The sequence below is a fragment of the Neospora caninum genome, chromosome XI (genome assembly GCF_000208865.1).
Source record: "Neospora caninum Liverpool complete genome, chromosome XI".
Taxonomy (NCBI): domain Eukaryota; phylum Apicomplexa; class Conoidasida; order Eucoccidiorida; family Sarcocystidae; genus Neospora; species Neospora caninum.
This window is the reverse complement of record NC_018397.1, coordinates 2,355,862-2,376,498: the sequence shown is the minus strand read 5'-3', so window position 1 is coordinate 2,376,498 and position 20,637 is coordinate 2,355,862. Positions and strand designations below refer to the sequence as shown.

Below are 20,637 nucleotides of genomic sequence, written 5' to 3'. Positions count from 1 at the left end.
TGGAGAGCAGGATGCCCGTGCAGTTAACAGTGCTGGAGTCTGAGAACGCGTCTGGTGAAGGCTTTCTGAAAGAAGAGAGATTTGGACTTTCTGACTCAAGGGAAGCGCGCATTCTCGACATGCACGAGAAATGGAGCAGACCTGTTAGACACTACTTTGCCTGCCGGCAACCCCCTAAACGATGTGCTAAAATAGCGCGCATCGCATGCAATCGTGTTTCGCTGAGTGGGTTTCGAGGCTTGCCTCGTTTCTTGGACAGCATTCTTCTTTTTCCCTCAGCGCGGTTTGTCGTGAATTGGCCCATATCTCCTTTGTTCTCCTCGCAGGAGTGCGCCTCCTCCTTACGCTGATCTCCGCTTGCGGCTCCAGGCGTGCGAGATCCGTTCTCGAAAATTTGCCTTGCTTTCGTCCGACACCCTCAATCTGGCTAGATGGTGTTCGCTGCTCGCTTCACGACTTGGCGTTCTAACTTCGCGTTCCCTGCGTCGAACTTGGAGAACTTCCCCTTCTTTTGTGCGGGCGTGCGTCGCTTTCACGACTCTGTTCCCTTGGACGGAGGCTCGGCGGTTAGCGTCGCCTTTCATCCTCCTATATACGCATTCGTCAACGCGGATGAGGATATCGTCATTCGCATGAAGCGTATCCCCCTTTCCGGTGCCTGTGAATCTTCTCCCCTTTCCATTTCTTACTCTCTTCCCCGCGTGGGGCGTGCGTAGGATCCAGCCAGGCGCGTCCCTGCCTTCAACGGGTTTGCCTCGTCGCCGCGCAGCCTCTCCCGTGGTGTTCACTGGAGGGAGACGTGTGAGGTGAGGCCGAACGGGGACGTCTGGGCTTCTCGACACGCGTGTGGGTTTGCAGGGGGACAGGCAGTGTTTTGGCCACCGTGGCAGAAAGTCCCTGCGACTTCTCGCGTCGCTCAACAAGGAAAGCCATCCCATTCCGCTCCCGCATAGGAGGGGTAACCTCTCAAACCTGAGAGGCACCAGCCCCGCAGATCCCTGTATACCCAGTTCTCTCCAAGTCCCATATACCGGTTCACGCCCCAGTGTTTCGAGGGCGCTGGTAACACGATGCATTCAGGCATGCAGATGCTTCTCCCTTGCGCCTCAGCCCCGCGGGAAGATCCCAGGAGATCTGTGTACCCGTGTGCACCCCGAGTTTTGCTGCCTTCCCTCGCGTTTGCTGGAGGTGAACTTTGCATAGAAAACAGGTAAAACGCGTGGACGTCTCAGCCCCTCGGCTCTAAAGTCGAGAAGCACAAGTTCGCCGCGGTCGCCCCTTTCCGCCTGAAGCTCTGCGCCTCGACTTTTATATATATGTGTACCGCACCGTCGCACTTGCTTCATGTTTGACGAAAAGCGTCTGCTCTGCCCGGGGGGATTTCGGTGTCGATACACCACGGCACATCTTGAATTTTGCGACTGAATCGCGTCGTGCACTTGCTGGCAGCGCATGCACTCACCGCCTCTTTCTCGCTGCAGTGAGAGACTGCGCGCCGCTCTCCCGGACCCAGCAGGAACTACGGAAGACTCACCTGCCTCCTGTTTCCCTCGCTGAGGTTGTCTGACCAATGCTTGGAAGACCGTCGAAGCAAACACGAAGGAAGGAAAGATCGGCGCAAGACTCCCGCAATGGACGTCTTCTTCTTCTGCCGGGCTGCAGGCTGCTGCAAGGTAAGAGCTGTTCCTCTGGTGCTGCGGAACGTCTCTTTCCCGGCTTTTTGGTCTGTTGTTTCTCATATTTTGCCCAAAACGGTTTCTCCCCCGTCCGGCCTCTCTGACGTTCGCTGCTTTCCCGCCTCCGCGGAGAACGCGAAAAAAGCGCGTTTTCTCCTCCAAGGACGATTCGCCCTTTTCTGCGTATGCCTGCTCGAGTCTGTCTTCCGTCCTTCCGTCTGGTTCCCCCGCTCCCCTTCTGTCCCCCTTCCCTCTCCCGTTTTTACCCGTGTGTCCACCTTTTATTATCTGCCTCCGGCTCGTGAGAACTTTCGTCCACTTTTCTGTTTCTTCGGCTTCGGGCCAGTCTCGCGGCGGAGCGCCGTGCGTAGCTGCCTGGCATCACTTGGACTTCAACTCGCTGCCTCTGCCTGTTTTTGTTCCCACCTAAAGGTTACACCCCAGACACCACGAAAGTCTCGGAGCAAACAGCTGTTTTTGCACATGTAAACGCGACAGCAGCCGGGTGGTCCTTCCCCAAGCGTTTGGCTGCTCGCTTTGTGTCGAGATTTCTGTAGCGTCTCGTCGTCTACAGTGGGCGTGTAGGCCGCGCGCCGTGACCCTGCCGAAGGCGTGTCCCGCTCGCACCTTCCCCGTTCCCTTCCCCCTGTGCTCAGTGTGCGTCTCTCCTCAGCGGCTGTCGAGACGCACGACTCCCATTTGTGTGCCTGGCCTTCTCAGGACCCGCCGGTGGAGGAGGCTCAGCCCACCTGGTGGCTTCAGACCAAGGCTGAGCCTGGCGAAGACTGTCCTGCATCTGCACAGGATGCCCGCCAGGACCGCGCCTCCACGACGATCGGGCGAGAAGGCTTGGCGGCCGACGGCTTGCCTCTGGCGCTGCATGCGCGCCTCCGGCACATCCAGAGCGTTCAGCAGTTCCACTTGTGGCGGCTCCGGGGGCTTGAGGCCCATGTACGCATGTTGAGGGCAGAAAAGATGCGCTTGGAACGTGGCGAGGGGTGCGCGTCTTCGGGCGCACCGAGCGGCCAGGCGCCGTCGGCGTCCGCGCCTGCACCAGCGGAGCAAAAGATTCCTGTTGGAGCCGCCTCCCGGTCGCTGTCGACTGTGGCAGAAACCGAGTCGCGCGAGGAGACACCGACGGCGCAAACGCAGGCCGTAGGCGCTGCCGTTGCGTCGGAGGTTCGCGCGGAGCGGACGACGGCGAAGAAGTACGCAGGTGGGAAGTCTCCACAGCTCGAGTTCCCGACCTACGAACGCAGTGTCTCTGTATCGACGACGCTGCCTTCGACTCCAGCGACGAATGCGTCGTCGTGCACCGGGACACCCGCGTCGTTTACCTCGAGGAGTATCTCACGGGAGGTCGAGGGGAGATGCCTTCCTAGATCCGGCCCTGCGGGCAGTGGGAAACCGGAGACGGCTCTGGGAGCGGCGCGGGCGGAAGAAAGCGCCGCCCAGAATGCGGGCGAAACCAAAGATGGAGCCAGTGAAGGTTTTGACCGCCGCTTCCCGGGCGCAAGTGAACAGGCCGGTTCGGTCCCACAGACTCGCCCGACAGAGGCAAACGGGACGGACTCGAAGGTGGGCGCAGAGCCCGACGCAGCAGCTGCGGTCGCGCCTCCGGCCTCGGAAGCGGATGAGAGGCGCGTGACAACTCTGCACGCGGCCGCAGGAGAGGAGGCGAGGGCGGGGTCCGAGACAGAGAGGAAGGACGAAAGGGAGAGGAAGAACGAAAGGGAGAGGAAGGACGGAAGGGAGAGTGTAGGACCGAGAGAGAGCAGCGTGAGGGCGGAGCAGAAGTGCATGGGGGGGGGAGCGGCGGGGAGGCGAGAAGTGACTGATCTCACCACCCAGGTCACCGACGCTGGGGAATTCTACCAGGAGGCAAACGACGCAGAGCGGATTTAACGCTTGGATGGGGCTCTGAAACAGAAGAGAAGGCAGCGCAGCGGGTCGGACTGCCGCGAGGGCTCTCCAAGGAGATAGTGACAGGTTGGATACGAGACAGGCGGCGCCGACCACTGGGTGCACTTCCGCGTCACAGTGTGAAACGAGTCCGGCGTTAGGTTCTGACTGCAGAGCATTGCGGTTTTGTTTAGGTTTTAGGGACAGCCTGCAAACGCGCCTGGGGGGAAGAGACTCAACAAATACGAACTCTGTTTTCAGTGGATGACAGGCGGCAGCTGCGATGGGAAAGCGAATCAGGAGAGGCGACCCGCGAGAACGCAGAAATGAAGCAGGGAGGGGGGAGGACTGCGGGGCCGCATTGCATTTCAGGTGAGCGAAGGCCGACGTGCGGAGAGAAGGAGCAGACTCCAACCACATTCGGATTCGACAGGCTGGTCAAGGGTTAGTTGAACTAAATGGCGACGCATTTTAGGAAATGTGAGGTAGAGGAAAACGTTGTAAGCGCGCGGAAACGGGCGAGCGAGATAAGGTGCATGTATTTTTGGCTCGGAATTGAAAATGGTGTCTTCCATCTCTTCGCCCGTTCGCCCCATAGATATGCGAGAGGCGTGGCAAAGGTGGGCTCTATCGACGATTGCTGGCAGCGGGAAATAGTGTTTCTTCATGCCGCAAAGGCGGTAACTAACTCGGGTGTACGGGCAACACACTGCAGTGTTGAGAGGTCGGGAGAGAGCGCATAACACTCGTGGAAATGCGAGAGAAGACGGCGCCGCAGCGACTCTGCAATTTCCGGGGGCGTGCGCGTGACCAGCCAGGAAGAGAGATGGCTACGCAAAGCTTTTGCATTTGTCTAGTTTCCCCTCCAGTACACGACAACAGCGCAGGGGAAGTCGGCGGCACGGCGAGATTGTTGGTCTTCTCACCTTCGTCAGCAGCCCGCTCTGTGGGAACGGCCCTTTTTTTGTGCGTAACATTGCTTGATATCCGCCTGTTGTATCTCGTACGACGGAACAGCGGTAACGCTGCTCGAGTTGCGTCCAAGGCATTGTTATACTGCAGATGTGTTAATAAAATAAACACGAACACACTGTACTTGGGGTCGGCTGCCTCGGCGTGGATGCCCGACGCGTACAGCGTTGTTTCGATGGATGATGAATTTAGGCACAAAACGTCTAATCGGGACTATGTTCACTGTTCACATTATCCGCGTAGTCTGTTTGCGGCGTCCTAACGCGGTGCGCAAGACACAGAGACCGTTGGTGTCGATTGTATCAGCGAAGGCAGGCATTCCCTATATTAGAGAGTTCACTGGCGCTTTGAAGCTGCGGAAGAGGAGTGGAACAATTCGTACGTGGGAAGCGTCCTACTCAGACGCGTAGGAAAAGGTGTAACGAACAATCCAGCCCGTTGCCTTCGCATCTCTGTGCGCCCCCCAGGCTGAGGCCTTTTTCTCAATGCCTAGAACTCGAACAGAACTACAGAACTACTGTATTGACACGAAGTCTTACGTGTACAGCTACAAGAGGAACAACAGCTTGGTACTGGAGTTTTGTGCCTCTCGAGGCTTGGACTTTTTTAAGAAACAAAGGTATAGATCCGTACACTCCTCTTTTTTTTTTGATCTCAACCGCTCCAGTATTCCTCCTTCCTCTTTACGCTGCGCGTCCTTCACGACCCTAATCAGCTGATTCAGAATGCGGTATCGCCTTCTATGAAGCGACCGACTTGGTCGTACGCCTCTCACACGCATGATTTGTCGTGGTACAAGCCGCTGTGCCGTGCCGAACGTAAACATACGCCTCAGCGCTGGCCTGCTGGCGTCTGGGCGTTGCCATTTTCATCTTTTTTTCGTATCCTCTCAGGAGGCTTGTGATTTCGCAGAGACACTCGGGTTCGCTTCAGGCGCGTTCAGCCCTTTGTTCACCCTCCTGTTCCCTGAACACGATGCTTACACAATATGCAGGTCAGACCTCCCCACGGATACGTGCTGGCAGCCCTCATGCCAAATTACGAGACGAATGCTATGGCTGATAAGTTCGCGACACTATTCGCCTCCTGGGCAAGCCTTCCTTCATTCACACGTTCGAAGTCTTTTCCCAGCACAGCTGCACGATAAAGCATGTTGACGCGCCGGGCTGCGTCTTCAGCGACCTATCCTTGGACCGTATGTGTGGCGTGAAGTGGAATTTACTGTGAAATCTCTGTCTCATAACAGAGTTGGAAGCTCCAAGGCAAACGGCGCATTTTTGGTTTCAACACTGGCCCTTTGGTGGTCCATCAAAAGCCTCGTTTCGTGACAGAGCACGGCTCAACCCGATGCTAGCTTACGGGACAGTTGGCGAAGTGTGCGCTGGGAAACCCAACGCTGTCGAAAAGGTGGGCTGCGTAACTTGCGAAAAACCAAAGACGATCGACAGACTGAAGCGCCGAACCCCGGTGTACAGCCACCCGAGAACGAACGCTCCACACCCTCGGCGCCGGTTCAGGATTTTCACTTGCGTCCGGTATTTGTTTTGTCATCAGCAGGCCAAGCAACTGAACAGCGCTGGATCCTAGCAGCTGTGAGATCAGCACTAGTCTCTTACCACCGGGGATCTGAGCCAGACTGCATGCTCGTCCGGAGAAGCTTGCGCGAGAATATAGGGAGCCTGCCCCGTCGTATTTTCCGCTTCTGCGCGGTTTAACCCGAGAGAACCAAGAAAGTGCGATGGTTCACAGACATGTGTGTGACGAGGTTTGCGTGGAGCTCCGCGGTCGTTGAGTTTGCCGATATCGCTCGGCGGCTCTCTAGTAGTTGGCTGCTTGCGACATGCGGCATGCGCGCTGGCAGGGTCAAGACCCGCGGATCTTGCCGCTCCAGCGACGAAAACACAAAGTACGATGTAGATGGGGAAACGTTTCCGTCTGCATTTTGACGGCCCAGCCAAGGTCGAAGGGCATCGAAAAGCGAAGGACGTTCGCGAGTGGGTGACTTCTGTTTTTGCGGAGGGATCCGAACGACTGTGGACCGCTTCGACCGGTCGAATTGTCTCTGGTGACTGGCCCTGTCTCTAGTCTCTGGCATCGACAACAATACCCAAAGATACGGGAGCGGGACTGAAGATGAAGAGAAAAAGGAAGTGATCTTGCCTTTCTCGCCGCGCCTCGCCGAGAGTTGTCAGGTGTCCGTCGTTGTCCTCGTTCCCATCTCTCGAACCCGCTGGTCACATTCGTCGCCCACCTCGCTCTCTCGCATCATGCTTGGCGTCCTCTCGTGTATGATTCAGTTTTACGCGCCAATGCAGTGCATGTTCCGCACGGAAGATGATGCACAAGCGGTAGCCCGCGCCAGGAGCAGCTCCAGGGCCGCATGCCGCTCGTCTTCTTCGTCTCCGCCCGGTGTGTGAACGTCCTCTGATGTGCCCTAGCGCTGCTGCAGCTGTCTACGTCAGTATTCCTGTCCCTTCTTTTCAACCCCCACCATTTTTGGACGTTTCCTCTTGCTCGTCTGCACTCGTATTCGCGTTTCCATCTCGTTTCCGGGTCGTCCTCTAGCGCCCCGCTCCTTCACCATCTGCGTTCAATGGACGCCACACGCTCCCTCGCCATGCTTGGCGTCTTCCCTTCTCCACTGTCTCTGCCTCTTTTCTACCTCAGCCATGTCGTCTCCAGTCCTCCTCTTGATCTTCCCTGCGAAGTGCAATCGGCGGGGGCTCATGACTGTGCAGTGTGTTCCGCGCAGGCTTCGCTCGCTATCCTGTTGGGGTTTGGGATGCTCTTCCTCTCACACAGTCAAACCCTCACGCTTCTCGTTTCCGTTCGACGGGCTGACAGAGAGAAGCGGATGCTTGTCAGTTGCAGCAGGAGAGAGCCGGACCGTTGTCGAGCAGGGAGCACGGGATCGGGTTGTTCGCACCCTCTCCAGGAGTGTCTGGCATTTTGCGTCCCCTTCCTCCTCGGCAGAGTGTGTGTCTCCGTCCCCGTTTATAGACGGGTTGAATGCACCACAACTCGATGTGAGATCTCAGGCGTCTCCTGCTTGTTCCTCAACGATCACCGAAGAGAGTGGAAGAGCGGCCACAGATAAGACCAGGGGCAGCCCGCGTGTGGATACTCTGTCTTCTCCATCAGATGCCCTATTTTTCCTTGAGGAAGTCCAGGAGAGATGCGGGGACTCGGAAGGTGAGGCGTGGGGCGAGGGGACGATGACGGCGAGTGAAGCCAGAGGCGAGGGCAAAAGCCGAATGCGTGTGCGACGGAAACCAGGTGACTTGTGGCTGCCAACAAGACCAGCAAACGGAAAGGTGAAGGACAACCCAGTGCGGGGAGAAGTCGGGGCTCACAGCCCCATCGGGAAAGTGATGGATGGTCCCTTCGCAAATTCCACAATGCCCCCGTGCGCCCCGTCCTCTTTGAGCTCGTCACCTGCCTCGCCTTCTGCCCCTCGTTCTCCGCCTCGGCCGCGCTCTGCCGCGTCATCTTCGCCATCCTCGTCGTCATCGCCTTCCTCGTCTTCTCCGTTGCCATCAGCAGCGCCTACTCCGCTGTCGCCTCACCCGCCGCCTCCTCATTCTCCTGTCCTTCCTTCCCTGGCATCTTCGCCGTTTCCTGACTCGCCTTGTGCTCCCACGTGGCCCCCTGCCGGTGCCTGGAGGCGTCCTTCTTTGCCGTCCTGCCTGCTGCCTCCCGCGTCTGCCTCGGCGTCGCCCTCTCCTGCGGGCGGGTCTTCGAGTTCAAAGCAAGGGACCGAAAAGACTTCTCGGAGGTCCACATCGCCCGTCCCGTGCTCTGCTCGTCCCTCTGCTTCCTTTTTCTTTTCTCCTCTTCTCTCGCCCGCGCCGTCGCTTTCCGAGCTCCTCACGCTCGGCTCGCGTCTGTCGCCGATAGGCTCTGTTTTGGAGACAGGAGACGCACGGGAAGGCGAAGAAGGGCGGGAGACGCCTGTAAAGATAGAGCTGGCGAAGGATGTGCACGAGGCAACGCCCAGAGACAAGAGCGTCGGACAGCAAAAGGCGAGACGCGGAAGCATGCCCCTCCTACCATTCGCTGACAGGACTGCTACAGAATGCGAAGCGGCCTCACTCAGTGAAAGCGACGCCAAGCCCGACGCCGAGAAGGACGAGAAAGAGGATAGCGAGGAAGGTGAAGACAGCTGGGGAGACAGGCTGCGTGACGGCGACGCCAAACTCCGAGAGAGAAGGGATCTTCTCCCTCTCAAAAAGGACATTGAAGCACGCGTCCAAGCGCTCCAGCCTCTGTCTCCATCGTTTTCCCCTTTTGTCCGGCGTCTTATTCTTCTCGTCAACGACTTCGACAGAAAGTGCGCCGACGGCGATGCCGCCGCGAGTCGCGCGCGTGCGGACTCCAATACCGGAGACGACTGCAGCGGCGGGCAGCGCGGAGAGGACGGATGGGAGGAGAGCAAAGGCAGAATGAAGGAGAGGCAGTCTGCCTTGCTGGTCCACCCACAGGCAAGTGCTTCTAGACTGCCAGTCTCTTTGGCGTGGTGTGAAGCTGAAGCGGATGAGAGAAATGCGTTGACTGAGTTGGAGAGAACTCCGAGCACGCTGCGCCGGGACAGCTCAGGCGCATCCCTCCCATTCTCGCTTCGTCTGCAGATCTTGCGTAAGTGGTTTTGTCTCGTGATTAGCCGCATTTCTCTCACGCGCCTTTTAGGGTGAGGATGGTGGTTTCTTCTTCTCGGTTGGTGCAGAGTTGGAGCCGTGTCCTTCTGCCATGATTTGCGAACGCGTGAAGGGAAACGAGAGCCCAGTGTGACATGCGCGTCGTATGGAGAGGTCGGATTCCTTTGATTCCCGCGTGCCATGCGTTTCGAGTTCCACAGTAATCTCTCGTTCGCTTGCCTCTCTTCTTAGCGCTGTCCCCTTCGGCTCTCGGTGCGCTGCCGGTTGCAGGGAGTCTAGTGGAGAGCTCGCTTTCTTTTGATTTCCATCGGCCGAGCTTCTCCACCTTCGCCGCCAAGACGCTCTTCGAGTTTTCGCGGTATCTGTTTTCGTCTTCTTTCTCCACGCCATCTTTCGCGCGTTTGGACGCACTTGAACGGGTGCCCAAATGCGGCATGGACGACGGAGAAAAAGGCAAGCTCCTGCTCGTCCTGTTGTGGAGTCTCGCGACGCTGCAACTGCAGGGACACTTTCGACTCGCCTTTCTCCTTTCTTTCCGGTTTCTCATGGACAGAAAAGAAAACGAAGGCCGCTCCCGACTTTCCGAGGTGTGCAGCAAACAGGACAAAGAGATCTCCACACCTTTTTCGATTCCCCGCTCCCTTTCACAAAGCGTCTACACGTACATATAAATACATATATATATATATATATATCTACACCTATGTATATGAATTACATCTGAATTTATATATATATATATATATATATATATATATGTGGATATAGCAGTATACGGATACAGATCATACGGCAATAGGAAGTAATATCTACCGGTTCAGATTGGAGACGCTCGTGTTCTAGGAACATACTCACAAAAATTGGTAGACTACAGCTGTGTTCACGAACCATATATGTAAACATATATGCGGCCTCCATGTTTTTGTGCACGCGTGGAGGTGGGAAAACGGACTGGGAGCGAGACTGGGGTTTTAAAACCAAGACGTCAGAGGGAATAACACTCAAGCATGCAGTGCAAGGTGTCGGCTACTTCTCGTTTTTTTTCTTTGTCTTCTGAATCCCTGGCTGTCGCCAGGTTGTTGGATAACGGACTCTGTCTCCGGGCGTTACGAAACCGTTTTCCGGTTTCCTCTTCTCTCACCCGTTTTTTCGCCACCTGGTCTCTTCTGGTTGGCGATCGCATCGTTTCTGCTCCCTGCCGTCTCGCGATCCGGCGCCTGTCCGGCCTTTCTTCTGCTGTCCCGCTTCCCTTTTGGATCGCTTCGTGCTGCTTTGTTCGTCGCTCCTCCGTCGCTGTTCGTTTCTCTATTTTTTCGCCCCTTGTTCTCTCTGTCTCCGTCACTGGCGCCGCGCCTTCAGCCGCAGCTCGCTTCCATCCGTTCTTGATTTTCTCAGTGTCCCTCTGGCGTACGCCCTGACCGCATTTCCCGTCCTTTTCTCTCCTCTCTGTTCTCTCGCTGGAAACCGTCCGCTCTCCGCGCGTTTTGTCTGCAGTCCGACCTTGCCACGTGCGCATGCATGTGCCGCTACGCGGCTCTGTGTCGCGTCTCCTGCGTGGAAGCTCTGGAGGTTTTGCTGGCGCCAGAAAACCTTTCTCGTCTTTCTCCCAGCACTTCTCTCAGGTTTGTTCTCGAGCTGGCCAGGTGGCTGTGAACATGTGTACGCGGCAGCGCCGGTATCGCAAACATACACAGGTGTAACCATATTTGTATTTGCACTCATTTTTCTTTAAGGAACACATATCTGTCGCTCTGTATATATGAATGATATATGTATATAACGTTGGCAGACTGATCGCTCCTGATGACCCACCTCGTTTTGTCCTACGCGCTGGAGGCTCCGTTCCTCTTCGCGGCTTCTTTCGTTCGGCAGCTCTCGGGTTACGTGTCACAGCGTTTATGCTGTCGAAGCGTGTGCACCTTGTCTATGTCTATAGATGCATTCCACTTCTACACCCCCTGAACCTTCCAGCAGTCGGCAAAGTTCCATTCCTTTCCGCCAGTGTTATTCAACTCCATGTGCCAATACATATATATATATATATATATACATATATCTGTGTATCGGCTGTTTATGTGCTCGATCCACGTGATGGGCATTCTTGCGGACTTCCTGTATTCACTCGAGCGGTTCGTTTGCTCCGTGGTTTTCAACAGCTGGACGCTGGACGGCCTCCTTGCACTGGTCGACTACGAAGCGCCGGTGCGTCAGCTCCGCGAGCACCTCCCTGACTTTCTTTTGGAGGAAGATTTCGTGTGGCGGAGGGGCGGCGATTTCGGGACGGAAGAGGAGGCGGCGCAGGCAGTGGCCAACCGCGGCGTCTCAAGAACTGGACCGAGAAGCGACGGTCCGTGGAGCGTTGCTCTCAAGGCCTTCGTCGCTCTGACCAAGGCTGCAGATGCTGATGTCGTCTTGGCAGAACGGATGCTTCACGTGAGCCTCCCCTGTGAACTGGCGTGCGAGCGACGCAGAGCTCGGCTGCGAATGCAGTCCAGAAAAAAACAGTCATGCGCGGTCCACACCTGTATCTACGCGTGTATATATATATATATATATATGTATGTATTTACATGATGTATATCCACATGTATATCGGGAGGTATGGAGGTACCGTTGGTTGTCTATATGCGGGCAGACATGCGTGGGGGGGTACCGGCACGCGAAACTGTATCCCGTAGTAAGACTGCATGCATATGCTTCATTCTGACATCTTGCTGCGTGTTGCCACATGCGCGTATACACGCGTAGGCTTCCGCATGCAGTTACGCAGGCGCCCAGTCGGCTGTGCCGGCGTGCTTGTAGCTTAAGAAAGTTATTTGCCAGAGAGAAGGTGATGGGCAAACCGTGAACTGATGCATGTAGATTTCGAATCCTCCTTGAAGATCGGATCTCTTCTGCAGCGCTCTCCCTGTGTCTCATTCTTTCTGTTCCACTATATACATATACTTATATATATATATATATATACTGCGCGTGCTGGCATCATCAGATCGCATGTGTGGCGTCCCGTGGCAACATCGTCACTTCGACTCTTCACTGCTTGCAGTTCGAGGTGGCGACGCGGTTTTCGGTGTTGAACCTGTGAAACCCGAGCATCTTCTGATTCGTTTCGGTTCTCTGCTTCAGAACATCGGCGGGTTTGTGCAGAAGCATCTGGGCAGAATCCCGACGTCGCTGCTCGCCTCCTGGCAAGCTGCGTTGCGCAGACTGATTCGCGCGAAGGAGCAGCAGGCGATCAACGGTTCGCATCGCGACCTGCAGGCATGCATCTCGGAGGCACCGCCGCGGGACCGGAAAGACCTTGCGGCCGACTGCCAGGGCCAGCGAGACGACGAGAACGGCGAACGGGAAAGAGATAGAGAGGACGAGACAGATCCGGGAGACAGGCGGCGTGGAGACACAGGGCGCGAAGGAGTGGCGGGAGTCTCCTCTCGACCTCTCGGCTCAGACAAAGCGTCAGGCAGTCTGGAGCTGGATCCCGCAAAGGCGGAGACAGTCTGGGGAGCGTCGCGTCCTGCCGCGTCTGCTCCGCCTTCGTCTCCGTGGAGTGACCGCCCTGGGTCAGAAGAAATAGGCGGGAGACGCAAGAAGATTTGGAACGACTGTCGGCTCCTGGGCAGCGAGGCCGCTCGAGTGCGGCGTCAAGAAGAGCGGTATCGGCACGTGCTCAGTCTCCACGAAAACGTTTTCTCTCACTTGAAGGCGCGCCTCCAACAGCCAAAGCAGTCCGGCAGTAACCTAGACGATGTACGCTCTCACTGTGTCTCGCGACTGCACTGCGGCCGGCGCCTCAGCACACCGCGTTGCGTATTTTCTGGCACTCTTCGCTTTGCCAGGCTCACATTGCTCTCACGCGATCCTGAGAGGCCGGCAAAACGCGCGCAGGGATGCCATAGAACGCAGCGCGCTCTTGCTCGTTTCGCCGGCACAGCGTTGGCGTGGTTTTGCTGCTGGGCTGGTGTGAAGAACGGGCACTCGCGCCTCGGCGTCTCCGCTTGCCGTCCTGGTGAAGAAAGTCCATTCAAGAGCTGCTTGTTTCCCTGTTTCTTCTCCGTTTCCGCCTCGAGCCTGCTCGTTGCCCCGAGAGGTACCCGCATATGTTTACCGATGTTTAGGCCCCGCTTCTTGGTTCCTCCAATCGCGTTTTTCTCGTGCAACCCGCTGCCTGTCGAGGGCGGGCGCTCTTGTCCTCCGGGGGCGGCTTGGTCCCGAGCTCTGTGTGGGGCGTCTCCTTCTTTGAACCCCGGTCTGTGCCGCCTGCATCGCTCGGCGCTACGACTTGACGAGGCCGCTCGGCCGCCTCAGGTTGCGTTTGCTCGCACGCGTCCACGCACCGCCTGGCGCTTTTCCATGTGGCTTTTTCAGCTTCTCCACGTCATGACGGAAGGCCTTCCGGGTACCTACATCCATTCGTTCCCGCATCAGCGGCGCCTCGCTGGTGCTCTTCGGTCGATTTGCTGGAATGCTGTGAAAGCGCATGTAGGCAAAAACGTTCGCGAAACATTTCGGGCTGTCCAACGTCCGTCGTCCGTTCGCACGGTGACTTCGCGTCCCCAGTATGACTCCAGCAGACGAGCTGTCAACGTGCATGCATCTACCGCGATCATCCATGCATACACATCTATCCATAGATATATATCTATATATATATATATATATGTCTGTGTGTGTATGCATGACTGTATTCACGTTTAACGATGCATACAGGTGCTCATGACTTTCTCATCGATGAGGGGGTGAACCGGCTGCACGTGGCCTGTTCTTGTTGCCCCTCGGCTCAGAGGCACACGGTGGTGTCTACAGAGCAGGGGAAGAAGCGCGGATGGTCCTTTGATGCGGAAGGATCTTCTCGCTTTGGTCGAATCCATCTGTCTCTGTCTAGGCAGTTGCCACGGACTCTGGCCCTTTGAAAACGCTCTCAAAGAGCACCATGTGGGCACACGGTGTGCAGGAATTTTGGAGGGCACAGTTCTGAGAGGCACGCGTCACTACCGCTGTACCTGAGGGGGGAAAGGGTGGCTTTCCGTTGGACACGCCCCCGCTGTCTGACAGAATGTCTCGTTCTGTCGAACGTTTCTTTTACGCCCTCTTCTCTGGCCTTAACGCGAGCCCCACGCGGCATACACTGGTTTCTGAGTCTCGAAACGTGTCGTGCATGCAGGGCCCGGAGAAAATGTCGGCGCCCCAGATCCTTCGTTTCCTCCACGCCGCCTTCCTGCACAGCCTCGCGAAGAACCCGGAGGAAATGCTGCCTTTTCTGAGTCAACTCAAGGTCCGAAACGTACTCTCGCGAGTGTCTGGTCTTACCGTCTGTGCACACAGTTTGTGTGCATTGGTGGAGGAAGCCGCGGGTCTCTCGTGCGTCTTCTAAGCGATGCAGTTGCCTATGGTTATGTTTATTTGCAGGTGCCCACGGTTATGTGTAGATGCGTTCCGTATATGCATATATATAGATAGATACATAGATATAGAAAGATACATAGATGGATGGATAGATACATAGAGAGATTGACACATAGATGTTTGCAGGCTTCAGCATGCATTCGCGGACATTTGTCTCGCTCTGGCGCGATGTCTTTCCTGAGCAGCTCCGCGCCATCGTGTCCTGACGCTTTTTCTTTCCTGCAGCGTGTTCGTTTTCTGCTTCGGTCTTTTCTGGTTTCGTGCTGCGGCGTCGCTTCGCTCCCTCCCCTCTCTCAGCGTCCACTGTGGGTTTGGTGGGGATCAGTCTTCCTTTGCCTGTCTCCTCTGCGATTTGGCTTCTCTGCAGATCGCCTCTCGGCCTGCCCTTCTGGAGACCGGCAACCAGCTGCTGCTCTCTCGGGTCCTGTACGTTGCGTCCAAGATGGCGGACATCCCGGAGGACATCAAATTCCGTTTTTTCCGGTCGGCAGCGCGTCTGCATTTGGCCGTGCTGCGAAGACACAAGTGCCAAGGCGAGGCGGGCGAAGACGATGAAAGCGAAGACGAAGAAAGCGAAGACGAAGAAAGGGAGGGCAAAGCCGGAGCACTGGGCACGAAAGCCGCCAGACCAAACTGCGAACGTTACACGGTGTATGGACAGCAGCTCGAGCTACAAACCTTGGTCAATGTCGCGACTGCATTTCGATCTTGTTCTTGGGCAGACCCGGGTAAGCGTCCACGAAGACAAGGCTCTGTCTTCTTTAGCCGTTTGTTTTTCTTTCGTCGTGGGAGCGAAAAGCGGAAGAAGCCAAAGGAGGGGCAAAACATAAACAGAGCGGGGGAAACACGACATAGTGTTCGTTTCTGATGTGGCCAGCTCTAACCGCGCTGAGTGACGAAGGTTCCTCGAACCTCGAGAACCACGTCCGTAAACATCCAATTTCCACCCCCCTCCAGATGGCGTAGGGCCGGAGAGGTCGTATCACGAGATAGATTGAGGGAGGGAATCGTTTATCACCAAGTGCACTCCTGATTGAGCTCTTGAATGTCTTTGTTTACCGGATCCCGGTATTATATATAACTCATTTAAGTAGTGCTAGGTTTTTGCTATTCTGTACTGCCCGGGAGAAAGTCGTGGTTCTTCGCTCCTCACGTTCAAGGACAAGCCCGTCTAAAGACGTCTTGGATAAATGCCACATGAAGGATACATCTCGCGAGCCTAGGAGTATAGTCGTGTTCACACCGTGATGTCGGGCGTTTTGGTTGCCTGTTCTTCTTCGTTCCCGGCAGAAGCGTGGCGCCTTCTCTCCGAGTTCTACGTTGATCATTCGCACCCGACGTTCACCGAACTACTCGTCGAGAGCGAGTCCGAGTCTTCGTCCTCAGTTTCGCACACTTCCGTTCGCGCCTCCTGGTCTCCAAATGCGGGACGCTTGGATGCCCAGCGTCTTCCGCCGTCGCTGTTTTTCTGCGAGCAAACGGGGCTTCTTCCGCCGTCCCTCGGCCTCCTCGCGTTCGCAGACAGAATCGCGGCAGACCGCATGCGCCACGCGTGGCTGCTCCGCTGGGTCCGAACCGGCATTCTTCTGATGGCCAACTCTGCTCGCCTAACTGGGCACGTCCATCCGGACTTAGTCGGCCTTGTAAGGAGTCCTGGGGGGGGAGGGGCTTTACCAGCGAGCGATCTTGGAAATGAAAGCGAGCGGAGGGTACGCGGAGAGGGAACCGTTCGCACCGCGGCCAGACCGGCAGTGAGAGCGGGCTCGAGAGGCGAGAGGACAACGCAAGAGGGCTGTCGCCGTCCGGGCAAGTTCTTCGATAACACACGTGCGGGGAAAGCGACGGGCGACAGAACAGGCGCCGAAAAACGCATGGCCTGCCTCAGGCTCCGTAGGTGACGGAGGCGTTGTCGATTCGAGCAGGCGTGCTCTTCTCTCGGAAACACGGAGCGTTTGATTTCGCGCATCCCTCCCGCGGGCGTCCCCACATTCTTGCCGTGTCGAACCGGGTAACTGTGCTCGTCCCCAGCACGGCGCACGTGTGTCCCGGGCACTTGGCGGAACGTCTTTCGAGGCGTTCGTGACGGAAAACAAGAATTGCTTTTTGCTTGTCTTCTGCATCCCGCCGCCCCTGCGCCCCGGTCTCACAGAGGGGTGCGCGTCTCTCCTCAGGGACACACACGCGCTTTGTGTTTTTGTGAAACGGACCCCGGCCTCTGCGCTCCCACAATGGCCTTTGCTTTGGCTTTCCGTGTCTGCGCGGCGTGCGTGGTTCAGGTTTTCCGAGTCCTCATGGACAAACGACCTCGGCAGCCAGACGGAGAAACCATTCTAGGCATGCTCCCGCATGGCGTTCTCCTCGACGCCTTAGGATCCTTCACACTTCTCGGTTTCCACCGGCGGCATCCGTCGGCGTTTGACAACCTCCTCGAGTACATCACCACCCGAGGGAGTTCCCTCGTCCTCGTCGACGCACTCGCGACTCTCACCGCCTGGACGGTACGCTAGTCTTAACTCAAGGCCCCTTCACAAGATATAGATATGTGTCTATAGATAGATAGGCAGATAGATATAAATAGATAGATGGATATATGTAGATCGATGTAGACGATGGATATAGATAGATATAGATAGAGAGATGTATGTAGATATAGACAGATAGACAGGCATGCAAATATACACGTGTGTTTATGTGCTTCCGTTTACGGAGACGACCTGGGGTATTTGTATAGCGGGGTCAAGCTCCAACCCGGTTCCAGAACGGCAGGCGGCTCTGCTTGAAACATCGTATGTGGAAACCTACAGTTCATACCCAACATATATACGTACTTATGATAAAAATGATTTATAGGGTGGGCGCATTCCGTCCACATCCTATGTATATATGTTACTCCATGTATATGTTCTCGCTCATGCATTGCACTGATCCTCTGCCTCGCTATGCGCGTGTGTGGGTCGAGGCTAACCGTCCCCGACTTGTGGCGATCTGGTCGGCAGTGCGCCTCGCGTTCGCGGATCTGCTTCGGGTGTCTCTGATGTCGCTCCCGCGTCTTGCGATTCTTGCATGTCTCCGTTTGTCGTCTCCAGGTGACGGACATTCTGCGCTGTGAGGGCGACGAGGCTCTCCGCTGGCGCGTCTCGCGTCTCGCCAGCGAGCGGGGTAGCAATCCCCTGTCGCAAGTGTGTCGGGTGTCTAGACACCAAATTGAGAAGCTCCTGTTGCCGTTCAAGGAGGCGTGCGAGGCCGCGGCTGTCGACGTGAGCAGCAGGTTGCATGAGTAAGCCTGGTCTTTCGGAAAGGCAAACGGGAAAGATGCACTCAGAAAACGCTGCAGAAAAACCCAGCTGTTTCACACGGGTCGATCGCAAGGCCCCCTGCCGTTTGCGACATTCCAGACTTCTCAGCACGCCGATTTGGGTCTCCGCGAAAGAGCAACAGACATCTCAGGGAATCTGCGCGCTTTCACCAAAAAATAGAAAACACTGGACCGACTTGCTTCTGACGGACCCTCGAGAGCTGAGCGCCTACACGCCCGCTATCCGTACCCAGCTGTCACCACCCCAGTCTCGCAGCGAATTCGAAAATAAGTTGTGATAAAGGTTGTGTGTGCACAACTCGCCTGTCAGTTCTTGGCCAATATCCCGAAGCCGAATCACGCATATCTCTCGATCTCTCTGTGTATGTAATTGTCTCTATGCTTCTGCAATTATGTCCATGCGTGCGCATATATATATATATATATATATATATATATATATATATATGTATATATATGTATATATATATATATATATATGTATATATATGTATATATATGTATATATATATATATTTCGTGCTTGGAATGTCGCCAAGGAATTCTCTTTCCCCACAGCTAAGTAGGGTTGACGCCACTCGTCGCTTAGGATAAAACGTGCACGTTGTTAAGAGTGGCGTTCGTATCTCTGGTGTCACTGGCGACATTCACGTGTGTCAGCAGTCAACTTCCACGTCACCTTTTTCTCTCTCACGTTCCACAGTGTCCGGTGTCTCGGTGCGCTGCATCTGATGAATAAGATCGTGAGCTCAAGCGTGTCTGTAGTGGCCGCCGATGCGTTAGATCTACCGTGCTCGCGGTTCCTGTTGGGTGTTACAGGACAACAGTGGAGGATTTTAAAAAGGCGACTGACCGTGTAGCACCCCCGCCCCCATTACTAAACACTCTGAGGCGCGTTCACGCAATTTTCTGCACATGAACTTGCGTCATGTGTGCGCCGTGGTCTGTTTGAATTGGCCCGGGCATTGTCGCTCTCCTGCGAAGCCCGTCGCTTTGCTTCCTTTCGATGTCTCGTATTTGTGTCGATGCGGACGGTTCGCTGTCTTGCTCCATTCACTTCTCGCGTCTGCGGCCGTTCACGTGCCCCACTGTACATTGTCGTTTTGGGCGAATTCGCCTTTTTGCACCTTGCCTTTTCCTCCTCCTGGCTCTGTTGATTCGCCTCTCACTTCAGGCTGGGAATTCCCCACACGCTGTGGCCCCTGGACGCCGACGGCCTTCCGCTGGCTATCTCGCTTCATCTTCCTTCGTGTCACCCATCGATAGCTTCGTCTCCGCGATCCACGGATTTTGCTGCGTCTTCGTTCCCTCATGAGAGGGAGGAGAAACTTGGTGTGGTGTTGTGTCCGGCGTCGGTCACGGAACGACGAGATAAGCGCGCGAGAACGGGGCCCGTGCACTTTTCCGACAAAGAGCCTTCAGAAACTCTGAGTGAGTATCTGACACGGAAATTTAATGAAGAGGAGGACGACTTCCGTCTCGCGGCCCGCTTTCTCTTCTTTGACGTCGGCGATCTGCCTGAAGCTCTTCGCCGGAGAGGATGGAACCGTCTCGTTTTCCTCTCTCTCGCCGACTGGCACCGGAAGGAGTCTGACGCGCCCAGAGAGAAAGAGGAGAGCACCGACAGGAATGGACAACTTCTTACAAAGCTTCTGGTGAGAATATCTGATGAGGCTGTAATGCCACAAGCAGTCAATCCACCGTGTGTTTTTAGCGCACACTTCCCAGAAGAAGGAATTCCAGCGACACGACAAACTCACTGTTGCCCCTTTTGCGGATGATGCAACGCTGTCTGCGCTACGAATGAGTGGACGTGCACCGACTCCTATGCAGTAGCAGTGAAAAGCTGCAGTTGTGGATTTGCACAGCTAGTCCCTTCAGTTGTTATCTGATGGGGGATGCGTGCCTCGTGGTTTTATATTTATGATTCTTAGTAATGGGAGCACACAACTGTGGTCCCACGTTTACTTGCGCCTGCACATGCTGATATCTGGGGTAAGCGCAAAACGCCACAGACGTGTTCCCTTCTGGGCAGATGTGCCTTTGGACCGACGCTCGTGTCCACGCACGTATATCTCTGTACGTTTGTCGGTAGGAGCGCCGTGATCCAGGGTGTGTAGGTGGAGATCTAGGTGCCGTGCCCAGCGCCGGTAGATTACCCTCTAAACACAAAGTTGCTTCGCGTGTAGAGACACAACGGATGTCGCGTCCTTTGTAATTACCTCGGAAGAGGCGTTTGTTCTGTTAGATCTTCTGCGGCGGCGAAGCGCTCGTCGGTCCCTGCCTCGTCAAAGGTGGCGGCCTTCCATGAGTATCTTTTCTCTGTACTTGATTCCTCTAGTTCCGTGTGTCGGTTTTTGTGTCGGATGGGCCACTCGCACTTTCATGTTTTTGCTGCCAATGCGGCCGTCTGCACTTTCCTTACGTCTTTTCCAGGCTCGCATCGGCATCCCTGCTCGACATAGGCACAAGAGGTACTTGTGTTCGGGGGCGCCCGATTCCGCGACGAAGGCCAAGTCCTGTTGGATCTTTGGAAACGCTGACTGTAACGATAAGAGGGCAGTAGCTTGGGAAACGCACTGACACCAGTGCTGCGAGGGGAGCGGAGAACCAAGAACAGCAGCCGAGACGTTGGTGTTTCGGACGTGTTTGAGGGAATCTATGCCGTAGGCGTCTTACAGAAACGTAGTAGCCCGCAACTGACTGGCGGTCA

General features: G+C 55.8%; 2 protein-coding genes across 2 annotated transcripts; both read left to right on the top strand.

The window, feature by feature from the left end:
- Nucleotides 1-1,631: 1,631 nt before the first annotated feature.
- NCLIV_055900 (conserved hypothetical protein) lies at nt 1,632-3,581 on the top strand (the record flags this gene model as incomplete). Its single annotated transcript, XM_003885144.1, has 2 exons — nt 1,632-1,673; nt 2,397-3,581. The coding sequence occupies 2 exons, from the start codon at nt 1,632-1,634 to the stop codon at nt 3,579-3,581; spliced, it is 1,227 nt and encodes a 408-aa protein (XP_003885193.1).
- Nucleotides 3,582-7,948: 4,367 nt separating this feature from the next.
- NCLIV_055890 (conserved hypothetical protein) lies at nt 7,949-20,235 on the top strand (the record flags this gene model as incomplete). The annotated part of the gene is made up of 13 exons (XM_003885143.1): nt 7,949-9,185; nt 9,437-9,792; nt 10,700-10,827; nt 11,362-11,638; nt 12,332-12,952; nt 13,571-13,684; nt 14,367-14,477; nt 14,976-15,336; nt 15,899-16,251; nt 16,885-17,106; nt 17,695-17,885; nt 19,099-19,579; nt 20,173-20,235. The coding sequence occupies 13 exons, from the start codon at nt 7,949-7,951 to the stop codon at nt 20,233-20,235; spliced, it is 4,515 nt and encodes a 1,504-aa protein (XP_003885192.1).
- Between the last annotated feature and the right edge of the window lie 402 nt (nt 20,236-20,637).